Source organism: Nicotiana tomentosiformis, chromosome 12 (genome assembly GCF_000390325.3).
Source record: "Nicotiana tomentosiformis chromosome 12, ASM39032v3, whole genome shotgun sequence".
Taxonomy (NCBI): domain Eukaryota; kingdom Viridiplantae; phylum Streptophyta; class Magnoliopsida; order Solanales; family Solanaceae; genus Nicotiana; species Nicotiana tomentosiformis.
In genome coordinates this window covers 124,640,924-124,659,208 of record NC_090823.1, presented here as the reverse complement: position 1 = coordinate 124,659,208, position 18,285 = coordinate 124,640,924, and the positions used below count along the sequence as shown (strand labels likewise).

At 39.8% G+C, this 18,285-nt stretch overlaps 1 protein-coding gene across 1 annotated transcript; it reads right to left on the bottom strand.

Moving 5' to 3' along the window:
• Positions 1-9,593: 9,593 nt before the first annotated feature.
• On the bottom strand, positions 9,594-18,024 carry LOC138903354 (uncharacterized). Its single transcript, XM_070191317.1, has 4 exons — positions 17,845-18,024; positions 17,760-17,767; positions 17,069-17,645; positions 9,594-9,824 (listed from the first exon to the last, which is right to left on the bottom strand). The coding sequence occupies exons 1-4, from the start codon at positions 18,022-18,024 to the stop codon at positions 9,594-9,596; spliced, it is 996 nt and encodes a 331-aa protein (XP_070047418.1).
• Positions 18,025-18,285: the final 261 nt, after the last annotated feature.

Genomic DNA, 18,285 nt, shown 5'->3' with positions numbered 1-18,285 from the left:
AAACCCGGAAAATTTTTCGGGATTGATTTCAAGCGCTGGCAGCAGAAGATGTTCTTCTACTTAACTACGTTATGTCTACAGAAGTTCATCAAGGAAGATGTTCCTGATCTGCCAGATAAAACTCCAGAGAATGAACGCTTTCTCGTGATTGAAGCGTGGAAGCATTCTGATTTTTTATGCAAGAATTATATTCTTAGCGGACTGGATGATAATCTGTATAATGTATACAGTAGCATGGAGACGTCAAAAGAATTGTGGAATGCGCTTGAAAAGAAATATAAAACTGAAGATGCCGGGATGAAGAAATTCGTTGCCGCAAAATTTTTGGACTACAAAATGGTAGATAGCAAGTCTGTTATTACCCAAGTCCAGGAATTGCAAGTGATTATTCATGATCTACTTGCTGAAGGTCTTGTCATCAACGAAGCATTCCAAGTAGCAGCAATGATTGAGAAGTTGCCTCCGTTGTGGAAGGACTTCAAAAATTATTTGAAACACAAACGAAAGAAAATGTCCCTTGAAGATCTCATTGTTCGGTTGAGAATCGAAGAGGACAATAAAGCTGCTGAAAGGAGAGGCCGTGGAAATTCAACAATAATGGGAGCAAATATTGTTGAAGCTAACAAAAAGAGGAAGAAGGCTTCTGGTCCGAAATACAACCCAAGCAAGAAGCGGTTCAGTGGAAACTGCTACAACTGTGGGAAAACCGGACACAAATCTACGGAGTGTCGTGCTCCGAAGAAAGACAAGAAAAGGGGTCAAGCAAACATGGTAGTAAACCATGATGATGTTGATAACTTGTGTGCCATGCTTTCTGAATGTAACTTGGTGGGAAATCCTAAACTGTGGTGGTTTGATTCAGGAGCCACTCGCCATGTTTGTGCAGTTAGAGAAGCTTTTGCTACTTATGCTCCTGCTGGACCCGGAGAGACAGTTTATATGGGAAATGCTTCAACAGCAAAAGTTGAAGGATATGGGAAGATATTTCTGAAAATGACTTCTGGCAAGGTCATGACTTTGAACAATGTCCTTCATGTTCCCGAAATGAGAAAGAATTTAGTCTCTACTGGACTTCTTGTTAAGCACGGTTTTAAGTGCGTTTTTGTGTCCAACAAGGTTGTCATTAGTAAGAATGAAATATTTGTAGGAAAATGTTACCTCACCGAGGGCCTTTTCAATCTGAATGTAATGGTTGTGGAAAATAATAATAATATTTTAGCTTCTTCTTACTTACTTGAGTCAAATGATTTATGGCATGTACGTTTGGGTCATGTCAATTATAAAACCTTGCGAAAAATGATTAACTTGGAAGTACTGCCCAAGTTTGAATGCGAAAAATCAAAATGTCAAACATGTGTGGAATCTAAGTATGTTAAACATCCTTATAAGTCAGTTGAAAGGAATTCAAATCCTTTAGACTTAATTCACACAGATATTTGTGACATGAAGTCAATACCATCTCGCGGTGGAAAGAAGTATTTCATAACTTTTATTGACGATGGTACTCGATATTGCTATGTTTACTTACTGAATAGTAAAGATGAAGCAATAGACGCATTCAGGCAATACAAAAATGAAGTTGAAACGCAACTTAACAAGAAAGTAAAAATGATAAGAAGTGATAGGGGTGGTGAATATGAATCTCCTTTTGAAGAAATATGTTTAGAATATGGAATTATTCATCAAACAACAGCCCCTTACACGCCCCAATCTAATGGGATTGCGAAAAGAAAGAATCGCACATTAAAGGAGATGATGAATGCGTTGTTGATAAGTTCTGGTTTGCCACAGAACTTGTGGGGGAAAGCCATTCTTACGGCTAATCGAATATTAAATCGAGTGCCCCATAGCAAAACACAATCCATTCCATATGAAAAATGGAAAGGAAGGAAGCCCAACTTGAATTATTTTAAAGTGTGGGGGTGTTTGGCAAAAGTGCAAGTTCCTAAACCCAAAAGGGTAAAGATAGGACCGAAAACCGTTGATTGTGTTTTCATAGGATATGCGACAAATAGTAAAGCATATCGATTTCTGGTTCATAAATCAGAAAATTCCGACATTCATAATAATACGGTTATAGAATCAGATAATGCTGAGTTTTTTGAAAATATATATCCGTATAAAAAGGAATGTGAGTCGTTTGGTGAAGGATCTAAACGACCTCAGGAAGAAACAAAAGAAAGTACATGTAATCAGGAGGATCCAAGACGTAGTAAACGTCAAAGAACGTCTACTTCATTTGGACCAGATTTTGTGACTTTCTTATTGGAGAATGAGCCTCAAACATTTAAAGAAGCTATGATTTCTTCGGAATCATTGTTTTGGAAAGAGGCAGTCAATAGTGAAATAGAATCCATATTGAACAACCATACATGGGAATTGGTTGATCTTCCTCCTGGAAATAAACCTTTGGGTTCTAAATGGATTTTTAAGAGAAAAATCAAAGATGATGGCACTATTGATAAATTCAAGGCAAGACTCGTAGTCAAAGGGTATAGACAACGAGAAGGTCTAGACTACTTTGATACATACTCTCCAGTTACAAGAATTACGTCCATACGGATGTTAGTAGCATTAGCTGCAGTGTATGGTCTTGAAATTCATCAAATGGATGTTAAGACGGCCTTCTTAAATTGAGAGTTGGAGGAAGAAATTTACATGGAACAACCTGAAGGGTTTGTGGTCCCAGGTAAAGAAAAGAAGGTATGTAGACTTGTTAAGTCTCTTTACGGACTAAAATAAGCACCCAAACAATGGCATGCGAAATTTGACCAAACAATATTGTCAAATGGTTTTAAGATAAATGAATGTGATAAATGTGTGTACATTAAAAATGTTCCAAATCACATAGTCATTGTTTGCCTATATGTGGATGATATGCTGATAATGAGTAATGACATTGCCAACATAAATGCTACTAAGCGTATGCTCAATAGCAAGTTTGATATGAAAGACTTGGGAGTTGCTGATTTAATTCTGGGAATTAAGATCCATAAGACTCCTCAAGGTTTGGCATTGTCACAATCTCATTATATTAAGACAGTACTTGAAAAATTCAAGCACTTGGGCTTTAAAGTTGCAAAGACTCCAATTGACGTGAATCTTGCATTAGCAAAGAACAAAGGCCAAAGCATATCACAATTGGATTATGCTCGTGTGTTGGGATGCTTAATGTATATCATGAATTGTACACGACCAGATATAGCTTGTGCTATAAGTAAACTGAGTCGATATACGAGCAATCCAGGCCAATCTCATTGGATGGCAATGAAACGAGTTTTGGGATATTTAGAACATACCCAGAACTTTGAATTGCACTACAGTAATTTCCCTGCGGTGATTGAGGGATACTGTGATGCAAATTGGATCACCGGTTCAACTGATTCTAAGTCCACGAGTGGATATGTATTCACTATTGGTGGAGGAGCGGTATCTTGGAAGTCGTCCAAACAAACATGTATTGCCCGCTCTACAATAGAGGCTGAATTCATAGCCTTAGATAAAGCCGGTGAAGAAGCTGAATGGCTCCGGAATTTCTTGGAAGACATTCCATTTTGGCCCAAACCGTTGGCACCAATATGCATACATTGTGATAGTCAAGCGGCAATTGGAAGGGCTGGGAGCGTTATGTATAACGGTAAATCTCGTCATATACGACGAAGACATAAAACCGTTAGGCAATTACTCTCTAGAGGAATTATCACGATTGACTATGTAAAGTCAAGTGATAATGTGTCGGATCCACTTACAAAAGGCCTAACTAGAGAGGTAGTTGAGAAATCATCAAGGAAAATGGGGCTATGGCCGAGAACAAGTCATTGTGGCGGTAACTCTACCTAGAAGACTGGAGATCCCAAGATCTAGGTTCAAGGAGATCAAACAAAGTCATTAATGACGGTTCAACATTGTCAAATAAAATTTTAGTCCGTTCTCGTGATGAGACAATGTTCAGTACCAAGGATAAAGCATTAAGGCTTTTTAATGATTTCTAAATTTGATACGGGGTATATCAAATAGTGTATCTACAGGATGACACGTTTAGGAATCACCTATGTAAGTGTGAAGTGTTAGCCGCTTCAAGGAGAACTTTGTAAGGCCAGTTCTCTACGCACTTATGAAACCAGGCGGTGTTCATGGCTGAAACGAACACAACAATGAGAACCAAAGACGGTTAAGGGTTGATTGTGTGACTTATGGTTGTCTAGGTATACACCAAAGATCGACGGTTCAAAGATATCAAATCTACCGATTGACCGAGTATATCCGACATAAGTTTACTACGAAAAGTTCAAAGGGAAACCTACTTATCCAGATGCGATTAATCCTTGCTTGTAAATCACATAGTTTTTCCATGCATACTTCCGTGATATAGCCATTCCCCATTCATGTGGGGGATTGTTGAGGTTTTTGTTTTTAAGATGAAATAGTCTTAAAATGAGGGTGAATGGAAAATGGAGGAAAAATGAAATTTTTGAGTAAAATTTTAAGTTTTTCCCTCTTGACAATGAGACATTTTCCCATATTGAAAGAGGAAGAGATTTTTGGTAGGTATATATATAATTGCTCTTCTTATAGCTCTTAAAGAGTTAAGAAGAAAGCAAGCTTCGCGCCGTCGTCGTCGTCGCTCGCTCGGCTTCGGCTACGGCTACGGCTTCGGCTTCGGCTTCGGCTTCGGATTTGTATTTGGATTTGGTCAAATGATCGATTGATTGATTAATTTTTTAGACCAAATTTATTTGTTAATAGTAAATATTAACGTAAGATTATCCGCATTTATAACGGATATTTTCCAATCCGTGTATTGACCACAAGGTAGCCGCCTAATGCTCTTCCCACCATGATTGTGCTTGCTCCACAAACAAGCTAATGCTTGCTCCACCATGGAGGGTGGAAGATTGGTCTTCTTCAACACTGGCTGCTATATATATGTGCAGCAGCTGTTGAAGAAAGACACACAACACACAACACACAAGAAACAAACTGAAAATCGCTCAACAGATTTGGCTATACATTGCACTCCTTCCTCTCAGTATTTTTATACGATTTTCTGAGTTTCTACTCCCTCGTTCTGTATTGTTTTTAACTTCAAACAAAGCAACTGTAAGTGTGATTTGCTACCGAACTTTGTGTTCGCTGAAACACTGGGGTTTGAAGTACCGCTACACCAGTGTGTGATTCGTTCTATCCTGGGAGGAAATAATTCATAACCTTAGGTACTAAGAGGGGATTAAATTCCTTAAGGAAACACTGTGAATTCAGTGGGTTCGAATTAATTACTGTTTCATTACGTTAACTTATATTTTGCAGAATTATTATTTATAAATACAACAATATTGGCGGAACTAATAGAATTAACACCAAATTGTTGTTAACAAGTTAATGGCTCATTGTTCAGTACTCAGTAGTAGTTGTTTTAGTCCGAATTCCTTCATTTGCAAGGGTTTAGCAGCAGTTATAGCATAAGAGCTTGTGTCATATATAGTATTGCGTTCTAACCAAATCTTCATCTTCTCAGATTTTCATTTTCCAATATCCTCCTATAATCCGAACAAAGATTGCAGGAAAATATTTAAAAAGAACAAATATATGCTTCATCTATATAATTTTACATGCTATATATATTTTTGTCTTATCAAACACCATGTATAAAATGTAGTAAAAATGAGAACAATCAGCGGTTACTAGTTTATTGAAGTCTCACATACACTGACATGACTTAAGTACTACGTAACTGCACTTTGGGGGTCAGACGAAAGTTGTACTTGAGAATAGTGGCAAATTGGGGTGCCATGCACAAATGTTATGAATAGGATAAACCAAAGTAAAGTACTTGGGCATGAGAATGGGTTGCGCATCAGTCGGGATGTGAAACAGTTCAACAAGAGCTTATTTGACTACAATTGGACCAAGTTAGAGGTACATGTGTCAAGAAATTACCGAACAATAGAAGGAGTGTTCCTATCCTGTATATTCTCGAGGTTTATTTGTTGTTTAGGATGCTTTGATCCGTATAATTGAACTGTTCGAGAGTTTGACTCAGGCCAGAGTATTTTCTATTATACCAGGGGGCTCTGCTTCTGCGTGGGACCATGAAAGGCTGCTGTTAATGCTCGTGGGTGTACGTAGCTAGGACGATGTGATCGTGTAGGTGGACATTTGAGTCGGTTTCTTGGATAGAATCTATAGTACCAGTTTATTTATTAATTTATAAAATATTTATTAGTCCGACTAATTGATTTGTATTCGTGTTGAATTTACAAATGGGAATTGGGAAGAAAAATACTCTACTGCTATTTACCCGAAAAATTGGATAGAGTTAAATTTGTGTATGGTTCTAAGGATATGTGATATAATTTGATACAAATCGTATAGAGAAATAGAAATACGTGTATTCTTGACTATGAGAATGAGAATAGTGAGAAGAAGAACGAATAAGATAAAGGGAAATAAACACAAGGGGATATCTTTCAATATGAGAAGAAATCTTTTATTTCAATCTCGCCCTGCTTACAATCCACCCCCCCCCCTTTATAGTAGAGAGATCCTACTTTATATACAACAATAAAAAATACGTAGTAGAGAGCCCATGATGTATTGTCTTTTCCCTACTTCCCGCCATGATTCTCTCTCTTAGTGCGGCTATAACGGCCTTGTCTGTGAGCTTCGATACTGACTCAAACTCGATATCGGGTCAAGCCATTGGGCTTGACTCGAGCTCGATCCTGACTCGGAGTCTTGATATTCGGGGTGGGTGTTGATCGGTCTGTGCATCTCCGACAACCTTTTGCTTCGTGGTTCGATTTGGTCATAGGCCCGATAATGATACCGAGCTGATCTTTTATTGGACTTGGAGTTCGAATCCTGAAGCCCCTTTCTTCAGACTCGAACTGACCTTACGTAGATACCTTTCGATCGAAGTATTGCCTCTCGATCAGTCCGTACGACTGACTCAATCGGTTCTGACCGCACACTGATAGTCCCCTCGTTTCTCGAAAAAGGATGTGGCGAGAAACGATATAATTTCCTAACAGCTCGATCAGATATATACTGACGTTTACATCGATCTCGACCATGACGTATGTGATAGTTGTCCCATCGGTTCGGTTTTACTAAGGCATTTAATGTGTCAGACGGTGGTCGGTCACCTCTGATATTGAACCGCCATTGCTTCAATCTATAAATAGCATTTCCTTCCATCATTCATACTTTACGTCTTCAACCTTCCAATTTTTTTAAGTTCCTTTTCGTCTCTTCTAGTTTTCTGCCTGTAAATCTGTGAGTTTTACTGCAAACTCATTCTTAAAACACCAAATACTTCCGTTCTTTGTTCACGAAATTTTAAATGGCAAAAACGTCTAAAACTGTTATGCAAAAGAGACCGCTTCTTCATCTCGACCTGCTGGTGGCGAGGATGTGGAAGAGCCCTGCCCTGAGGAATTTGTTCTGGTAGGGTGTTCGACTGTAGGCAATTTTAAAATTGAAAAGCCTTCTCCGATACCGGGTCAGTGTGAGCCGATGTCGAGGTATCAATGTTCAATTACCGAAAAAGTTCTCGATAAAGTCATACAAAAATGCAACTGGGATAATAAACTCATAGTAATCCCATCACCTGATGAATCAATTATTACCCACATCGAAGGGTTCTTAAGTGTTTACACTTATCCTTTCACGTTGGGACCTTTAGACCCTGTCATCGTTGCCTTTTGTAAGAGGTACGATGTGACCCTCGGCCAAATTCACCCTTCCTTTTGGAGGATAGTGATTCTTCTTCGATTTTTCTCGAGCAAGGTCGAGGGGCGTATCTTCACCCTCGATCATCTTATGCGCCTTTACAGTCCCCGACTTTATCGAGGAGGGTTGATCAAGCTTGCTCGCCGAGCAACCAAAGCGCCATTCTTGAGCATAGACGAGACCCGGGATCGGGGTTGGATGGGCCGTTTTGTTCGAATCAAAACCTCGGACCTGATCCCTGCCGATGACTTGCCATTTCCTGAGAAATGGAATATGAGCCATGAGTGAACGTTTCTCTTTGCCCACCGAAATCAATATCCCTGTCGGGTGGCATACCCGGCAGGTCTGCAGGAAATATATTCGAAAAGTCTCGCATGACCGGTACTAAATCAATAATAGGAGTATCTGCATCAACATCTCTCACAAAGGCCAAATATGACAAACATCCCTTTCCAACCATACGTTGGGCCTTCAAATAAGAAATTACCCTGCTAGGAACAAAATCTAGAGAACCTCTCCATTCAACCTTTGGCAACCCGGCATCATCAACGTCACGGTTTTCGTGTGACAGTCCAGAATAGCATGACATGGAGACAACCAATCTATACCCAGGATTACATCGAAATCAACCATACCAAAAAATAAGAGATCAACTCTAGTCTCCAGTTCCCCAATAGTTACCACACACGACCTATACACAAGGTCTACAGTAATAATATCGTCCACCGGTGTTGACACACAAACAGGTGAAACTAAGGACTCACAGGGCATGTCCAGATAATGAGCAAAATACTATGATATATATATGAATAAGTGGATCCATGGTCAAATAATATAGAATCCTCCCTGTGGCACACTGAAACAATACATGTGATCACTGCATCTGAAGCAACAACATCTGGCCTGGCAGGAAAAGTATAGAATCGGTCCTGACTGCCACCTGACCGGCCTCCCCCTCTTGGGCGATCCCTAGCTGCCTGACCCCCACCCCGAGCTGGCTGGACGGGTGGTGTAACTGTTGGTGCTGGTGCCGTTGGTCGAGAACTCTGTTGTAGATCCCCACTCAACAGCATAGGACAATCTCTCTTGAAATGACCCAATTCTCCGCACTCGAAACAACCCCTCCTCTGACAGAACTAATGCTCCTAATAACCCGAGGAATTACCTGTAGAAGCCTGAGTGGATGAGGCATGATGAGTACTCTATGCCGGTAGTGCACTGAATGAAGACTGGCCTGAGTGAGCATTGTAAGAACCGTGGCTAGCTGATGCATCACGATGAGCTGGACGAGTCGCCTGAGTGTGTCTGAAAGAACGACCCTTACCGCGGTAAAACTGACCCCCTGAAGGAACACCACTAAAATCATCTGAACTACGAGGCCTCTTAGCCTCCCTCTCAACCCGCTCCTGACTTCGAACCATCTCAATTTGACGAGCAATGTCGACCACCTCGTCGAAAGTGGCACAAGACACTCTCTCTCTAGTCATGAGTAATCGTAGTTGAAATGTGAGGCCATCTATGAACCTCCCGATCCTTTCTCTGTCTGTGGAAATCAACCAGATAGCATGAGGGGCCAACTCCGAAAATATCATCTCATACTGCATCACGAACATATCACCCTAACGAAGCTGCTTGAACTGTCTACGCAGCTCCTCTCTACAGGACTGAGGCACGAACTTCTCCAGGAATAGACTGGAGAACTGCTGCCAGGTAAGGGGTGCTACACTGATAGTCCTACGCCTCTCGTAAGCCTCCCACCATCTGAAGGAAGCCCCAAAAAAGTGAAAAGTAGTGAACGAGACCCCACTGGTCTCCAGAATACCCGTTGTCCGAAGCATCCGTTGACACCTATCCAGAAAACCCTAAGCATCCTCTGACTCAGTACCGCTGAATGGTGGAGGTTGAAGCCTCTCAAATCTCTCAAGTCTCCTTTGTTTATCTTCTGCCATAACAGAAACTACCGGGGCCTGAGCAGCTGCAGCTGGCTGGGCTGGTAGTGCCTCTGGTATCTGAAGTCCTTGTACTACCTGGTCTGGAGTACGGGCAACAGGGGTATGAGTACTTCTCCCGGCCTGAGAAGTAGCAAGTGCGGCCTGTGACGGGTCACGTATCAGTTTCAACGCAGTGCTTTTGCAAGATGGTAGGGTGATTGCCTATGCGTCTAGATAGTTAAAGGCACATGCGAAGAATTATCTAGTCCACTACCTTGAGTTAACAACTATTGTTCATGCCTTGAAGATTTGGCGGCACTATTTGTATGGTGTCCATTATAAGGTTTATACCGATCACCAGAGTCTACAACATCTGTTCAAACATAAAGATCTTAATTTGCGGCAACGGAGGTGGTTAGAGTTACTTAAGGATTATGATATCACCATTCTCTATCATCCCGGAAAGGCCAATGTAGTGGTCGATACCTTGAGTCGTAAGGCGGAGAGTTTGGGCAGCTTAGCATACTTATCGGTAGTAGAGAGGCCTTTAGCCTTGGATGTTCAGGCCTTGGCCAACCAGTTTATTAGATTGGATGTTTTTGAGCCGAATCGAGTTTTAGCTTGTGTGGTTTCTCAGTCTTATTTATATGATCGCATAAGAGAACGCCAGTATGATGATCCCCATCTGCTCGTCCTTAAGGACACAGTTCAGCACGGTAATGCCAAGGAAGTCACTATTGGGGATGATGGTGTATTACAGATGCAGGGCAGGCTATGTGTGCCTAATGTAGATGGTTTGCGTGAGCTGATTCTCCAGGAAGCTCACAGTTCGCGGTACTCTATTCATCCAGGTGTCGCGAAAATGTATCAGGATTTGAGGCAACACTATTGGTGGAGGCGAATAAAGAAAGATATAGTTGGATTTGTAGCTCGGTATTTAAATTGTCAACAAGTAAAGTATGAGCATCAGAGACCGGGCGGATTACTTCAGAAACTTGAAATTTCGGAGTGGAAGTGGGAGCGTATGACCATGGACTTCGTAGTTGGGCTCCCATGGACTTTGAGAAAGTTTGATGTTGTTTGGGTGATAGTAGATCGGTTGACCAAATCTGTGCATTTTATCCTAGTTGATACTATTTATTCTTCTGAGCGGTTGGCTGGGATTTATATTTGCGAGATTGTTCGCTTACACGGTGTGCCACTGTCCATCATTTTAGATCGGGGTACGCAGTTTACATCACAGTTTTGGACAGCAGTGCAGCGAGAATTGGGCACACAGGTTCAGTTGAGCACAATATTTCATCCTTAGACGGACGGACAGTCCAAGCGCACTATTCAGATATTAGAGGATATGCTACGTGCTTGTGTCATTGATATCGGGGGTTCTTGGGATCAGTTTCTGTCACTCGCGAAGTTTGCTTATAATAATAGCTACCGGTCGAGTATTCAGATGGCTACATATGAGGCTTTGTATGGGAGACGATATCGGTCTTCGATGGGTTGGTTTGAGTCGGGTGAGACTAGATTGTTGGGTACTGACTTGGTTCAGGATGCTTTAGAGAAGGTCAAAGTGATTCAGGAACGCCTTCGCACGGCGCAGTCTAGACAGAGGAGTTATGCCGACAGGAAGGTTCGTGATGTTGTTTACATGGTTGGGGAGAAGGTTCTACTCAAGATTTCACCCATGAAGGGTGTGTTGAGGTTCGGGAAGAAGGGTAAGTTGAGCCCTCGGTATATTGGGGCTTTTGAGATACTTAAGAAAATTGGAGAGTTGGCTTATAAACTTGCCTTGCCAACTAGTCTATCAGGTGTTCATCCAGTATTCCATGTATCCATGCTCCGAAAGTATGTCGGGGATCCGTCTCATATTCTGGATTTCAGTACAGTGCAGTTGGACGGAAATTTATCTTATGATATGGAGCCGGTGGCTATTTTATACAGGCAGGTTCGAAAGCTGAGGTCAAAGGATATAACATCAGTGAAGGTACAGTGGAGAGGCCAGCCAGTTAGAGAAACTACTTGGGAGATTGATCAAGAGATGCAGAGCAAATATCCATACTTATTTGAGACTCCAGGTATTATTCTAAACCCGTTCGAGGATGAATGTTTGTTTAAAAGGGGGGAGTGTAACGACCCGGCCGATCGTTTTGAGTATTATAACCCCGTTTCCCTATTTACTGCTTAATTTATGCTTTACAATTATTTTATGACTTACCGTGTTAGTTGGTTTAGGTCCGGAAGAATTTCGGAGTAAAATGAGACACTTAGTCTCATAATTGAAAACTTAAGATTGAAATCAGATATTGACTTATGTGTTAACAATCTCGGAATTTAATTTTGATAATTCCAATAGCTCCGTATGGTGATTTTGGACTTAGGAGCATGTCCGAAAAAATATTTGGAGGTCCGTAGTGCAATTAGGCTTGAAATGGCGAAAGTCGAATTTTTGGAAAGTTTGACGGGGGGTTGAGGGTGTGACTTTTTGATATCGGGGTTGTAATCCGATTCTAAAAATTTTAATAGGTACGTTATGTCATTTATGACTTGTGTGCAAAATCTGAGGTCAATCAGACTTGATTTGAGGGTTCGACTAAGTTCGTAAGGTGTTTTAGGACTTGATGGTATATCTGGTTGAGGTCCCGGGGGCCACGGGTGAGTTTCGGAGGGTTGATGAATCAAACTATTTGTGGCTAGATTCGAGGCGTTTGGAAGCTAATTCACGAGGCAAAGGCTTAGCGGAATAAGAATTTCACGGTTTGATGTAAGTAACCGTTTTAAATCTGGTCCTGAGGGTACGAAACCCCAGATTTTTGTGTCATGTGATTATTTTGGAGGTGACGTACATGCTAGGTGACGGGCGTGTGGGCATGCACCAAGGGGATTGTGACTTGGTCCGTCCCGTGAAACTGTAAAGTTGAATAACTTGTTGTTAGCTATATGCTCTTTATGTGTTAAAGAAATTTGACTATAAATCATACTTAGGCTATGTGATAGTACTGTTGGGACCCGTAGAGGTCGCATACTTGTTGAATTATTTGCTAATTGCTGTCTTGTACTCAGTCATGATTTTTCTTGCATATCATACCTCAGTCTTTCTTGATTTTTGTTGATACACTATGTTATCTTTGTTTGGGCTGATCTTTGTGATTTTCGAGAACCCGAGAGACTAAAGAGGATGATGACTGAGTGAGGCCGAGAGCCTGTCGGTGAGGTATGGATATTATAGCACGTGAGTTGTCCGTGCAGGATATTATAGCACGTGAGTTGTCCGTGCTGGATTTGAAAGCATGTCTATTCTTTGCTGGAATTACTGAAAGTGAACTATAACTGTGTAGCTCGTCATTATCTTCAGTTCTTTATTTATTATTGTTACTTACTGAGTTGGTTGTACTCATACTACACACTGCACTTCGTGTGTAGATCCAGGTATTCCCGAACATAACGGGTGTTGATTCTTTCGCACAGTTAATTTTTCAAAGATTCTGAGGTAGCTGCCGTATTTCACAGACCTTGCCTCTCCTTCCCTATCTTCTTAGTTACTGCATTTGGTCTCAGACTATTATGGACCGTATTTTCAAGACTTGTATTAATATTAGATACTCATGTACTCAGTGACACCAGGTTTTAGGAGTGTTTCTATATGTATTTGTGAATTTTCTTCCGCTGAATTTAATCATTATGTTTTAAAACTTAAAAGATATGGGAGTTTATTGAGATTGTCGGCTTGCCTAGAATTGATATAGGCGCCATCACGATGGGTAAGATTTTTGGGTCGTGACAGCCCGTCACCTAGCATGTGCGTCACCTCAAAACCGATCACATAATACATAATCTAGGGTTTCATACCCTCAACACTAAATTTTGAACTCTTACTTACCTCAAACCGTGTAATTCTTTACTCTTATATGCCTTTGCCTCGCGAATCGGCCTCCAAACGGCTTGAATCTAGTCACAAATAATTCGATTTAGTTAATACAAATTAAAGGATTTAATTCCATATGAAAGTACAAATTTACCAACAAAATCCGAAATTGCACTCAAAAAATCGCCCGTGGGGCCCACATCTCGGAACCCAACAAAAGTTTAAAAATATGAACGCCCATCCAACTACGAGTCCAACCATACAAATTTTACCAAATTTCGACATCAACCCGACCCTCAAATTTTCAAATTAAACTAAGAGGAATTTTCATAATTTTTCCAATTTAAATCACCAATTAAATATTAAAAACAACCATGTATTCGGGTAATTTGACCAATATTGAGTTAAGAACACTTACCCCCATTATTTTCCTTGAAAATATCCCGAAAATTGCTTTTTTTCGAGCTCCAATTCGTCAAAAATGGAAGATGGGACGAATTCCCATTTTCAGATTTTAAACTCTCTGCCCATGCTTTTCTTTTTCGCGTTCGCGAAGCACAAAAATTGCTGCCAAAATTTCCTTCTTCGTCACGTTCGCGAAACCTTCGACCTCAGCCCTCCGCGTTCGCGAGCTACGAGCCGCGTTCACGAAGGCTTAACGCCAGGCAGGCCCCCAACTCCCCTTCCTCTTCGTGTTCGTGTCCGCCCATTCGCGTTCGGGTAGGTTTCCCCAGCCTCTTCTTCGCGTTCACGTCTCCTTCATCATGTTCGCGATGGGCAAATCCCGACAACCCAAAAATCCTTCTTCGCGAACGCGTGAGATCCTTCGCGTTCGCGAAGAACAACACCATACACCAGTTCCAGCAGTTGCAAAACAAGGAAAAATGATCTGAAACATCCCGAAACTCACTCGAGGCCCTGGGGACCTCAACCAAATACACCAACAAGTCCCAAAACATCATACGGATTTAGTCGAAGCCTTAAATCACATCAAATAATACTAAAAACATGTATCATACCCCAATTCAAGCTTAATGAAACTAAAAAATTTTAACTTCTGCATTCAATGCCGAAACCTATCAAATCAAGTCGGATTGACCTCAAACTTTGCATACAAGTACTAAATGACATAACATACCTATTCTAATTTTCAGAATCAGATTCTAACTCCGATATCACAAAGTTAACTCCCCGGTCAAACTTCCAAACTTAAATTTCTATTTAAGTCATTTCAAGTCTAATTTAACTACAGACTTTTAAATAATTTTTTGGACACGCTCCTAAGTCCAAAATCACCATACGGAGCTATGTGAATCATCAAAATTCTATTCCGGGATCGTTTACATATAAGTCAACATCCGATCAACCTTTTCAACTTAAGTTTTTATTTTGGAGACTAAGTATCTCAATTCATTTCAAAACCTCACCGGACCCTAACCAATTACCCTAACAAGTCACATAATAATTTTAATGCATAAATTGAGTAGTAAATGGGGGGACAGGGCTGTAATACTCAAAATGACCAGTCGGATCGTTACATTAATAAAACCAGCCATCTAACTTTTAAAGAAAAAAAAAAGAGGAGGAAAGATCTAAACTAATGGCTTCCAAATAAGACTTATGGAATCTCCCCTTTGACTCTTCTTTGATAGCTTTTAAGCGTTGAATCCAATTCATTTCGTAGTCATAGCTTATTGGCCTAAGATTTTTTATTGTATGATTCGTACTTATGTGATGACCCGATAGGTCATATTGAGTTTTAGCCTTTATTTTCATGTTTCGAGACCTTGATTAGCTTCATTTAGCATCCTTGCTGCACAGTCTGTGACCTGTTCCGGAAAGTCTTTATGTGACAATGGAAGAAAATGTGAATTTTTGCCATAAAAATGATTTGGGTTGACTAGTGTCAACATTTTATGCAAAATGATTTCGGATCAGTATTTTGACAGTCCCGATGGGTCCGTATCATATTTTGGGACTTGAACGTATGCCCAAAATTGAATTCGGAAGTCCTTAACTTGATTTAACGTGATTTGTTAAAACTAGTAATTGGAAGGTTTAAAGAATTCCGAAATTTGACAGTATGTTGACTTTGTTTCTTCGAGTTTGGATTTAGGTTCCGGAACTTGGTATAGGTTCATTTTACTATTTACAACTTATCTGCAAAATTTGATGTAAAACAGAGTTGATTTAGTAGGATTCGGACGCTCGGTTGTGAATTTGAAAGTTCTTAAATTTCTTTGAAAAATTCATACATTTTGATGTCTGATTCGTAGTTCTAGGTATTATTTTGGTATTTTGATTGTGCGAGCGAGTTTGTATGATGTTATTAGAATTGTGTGCATCTTTGGTTTGAAGCCCAAGAGGCTCGGGTGAGTTTTGGATAGGCTACAGATTGATTTTGGACTGAAAAGATTACTGGTTTTCACTTTTTTTTGATATCTGGTGCTTTGTTCTTCGCGATCGCAAAGCTACTCTCGCGATTGCGAATGGTAACTTGGGGTGAGGTGGGTTTTCTTCTACGCGAATGCGGAGAAGTGGTTGCGAATGCGAAGGTTATAGGGCATGGGAAGTGAGTTGGTATGTTGTTCTACGTGAACGCGAAGGCCAGGGGGGCAGACCATCGCGATCGCATACAACAACTCGCAAACGCGAAGGCCAGTAGCCTGTATTACTTCACGATCGCATCATGTGTCTCGCGAATGCGATGAATACTTGACACCTAGTCTTTAAAACTTCTAAAAATCAGGATTGTCCCATATTTTCACCATTTCCAAGTTTGAGATTGGCCTAAAGGCGATTTTAAAGAGAAATTTCATCCCAACCTCATAAGTTAGTAGATTTTAACTTGTTTTCTTCCATTTCCATAAACACCTATTGATTTCTAACCTTTAATTTATGCTTGTTCATGGTAAAAATTAGAGATTTAGGTAAAAATTAAAATTTTGAGAAATTGAGATTATACCTCAAATTGAGGTCGGATTTTTGAAACTAATCACATAATCGGGTTCGGGGGTAAATGTGTAATTGGTTTTTGGTCTCGGGTTTTGACCAAGCGGATCCGAGTTTGTTAACTTTTTTCAAAATTATTAAAGATTGAATCTTTTTCACTCGTGAGTACTTTCTAAAGCTTATTTTGAATTGATTGAACTATATTTGGTTAGATTTGATTGGTTTGGAGGCTAATTTTAAAGAAAATGCCCTGGTTGATCTTTGATTTGATTGCGGAGTGAGGTAAGTATTGGATTTAACCTTGACTTGAGGGAATTAGGAAATTTGAATTATGTGTTATGTCAGCAGTGGCGTAGCTAGAAATTTCACGGAGGGTGTTCAACCTTTGGATAAGTAAATAATTTTTTTTATGAATGGGTGCACCGAATGTTTTTATAATAAAATACACAATATTTTGCTAAATCATAAAAACACTTTAACATAATTAACTATTGTATAAATCAAAACTTATATATAAAGGAATCAACAAAAAAAATATTACTACTGAAAGCACAATTTTTCTAATAACCTCGTTAGAAATAATACGAAATACTTTTTTTTCTACATAAGGCACTATGCAACCGTCCAACAATTCATCATTTATTCGATTCCGCAAGTCATTCTTGATAAACTTCATTGCAGAAAAAACTCTTTCAACGGTTGCAGTGACAACTAGGAGAAGCAAAGCAAGTTTCACTAAGCATAATACAAGAGGATAAGTAATATACTTCTTTGTCTCAACTAGTTTTTTTGAAAGTTCATCAAGTCCACCTAAATTGGAGAACCTTTGATTAATATCACGTACATCAACAATATAATTAGTAAGTTGATTCTCAAGGACACGCAAATTAAATTCATCAAAGTCATCAGGATATAATTTAGCCATTCTTACTATCTTCGTGATGTCAAAACTAGAAAATGAATCAACTGGATTCATGCAAGCTACTCCATGAAATAAATCACTTGTCACCTCATTGAAATGACCGTTAAGTTCTTGAAGTTGCCAATCAATAATCTTATAAAACACATCCACGCGATAATGATGTAAAGTAGTATGATCAACAAGTTTACGTCGTAATCTTTCAGAGTTAGCACATGGCTCATCAAAATTGGGTATCAGAATATCATGCCTGATACAAAATGTAGATACCTTATTTTTAAATGGATCACATCCATCAACTCTTAACTCTTGAAGCCTTTATTTTGCTACTTCAACAAGTATCATGACATTAGCGATATCTTACTCCTTTTTCTGAAGCGATATATTAAGATCATATGTAACATGAAAGCAACCTCAAACGTTTGGAAACTTCTAAGATATCATGTTGCCTTGGCTCTTTCATCTAAAGTACTTGCATCTTCAACAAGAGTATCAAGTACATCAATAATCGAGTCAAACAAAAGTATAAAATTTCCAAACGACTTGTAGTGAGACCCCCAACGAGTATCACCGGCTCTAACAAGACCAAGCTCTTGATTCAAGCCTTTACCTGTTTCTAGATCACCCATATATAATGCCTCTTGGAGTTTTTATTTTTGAGATTCTCGAAGTTCATCCATACGTTCAAAAGAAGCTTCCAACACATTCAAAATATTTGAAACCAATAGCACAAGTTCTCCCACTTTAACACACTTTTTTGAAACCTCCACAAGAGTTAATTAAAGATGGTGAGCAAAACAATGAATAGAATGAACCGATCTACTTTCTTGTTTAATCAACATTTTAGGATCGTTGATCTCACCTTGCATATTATTTGCCCCGTCATAACA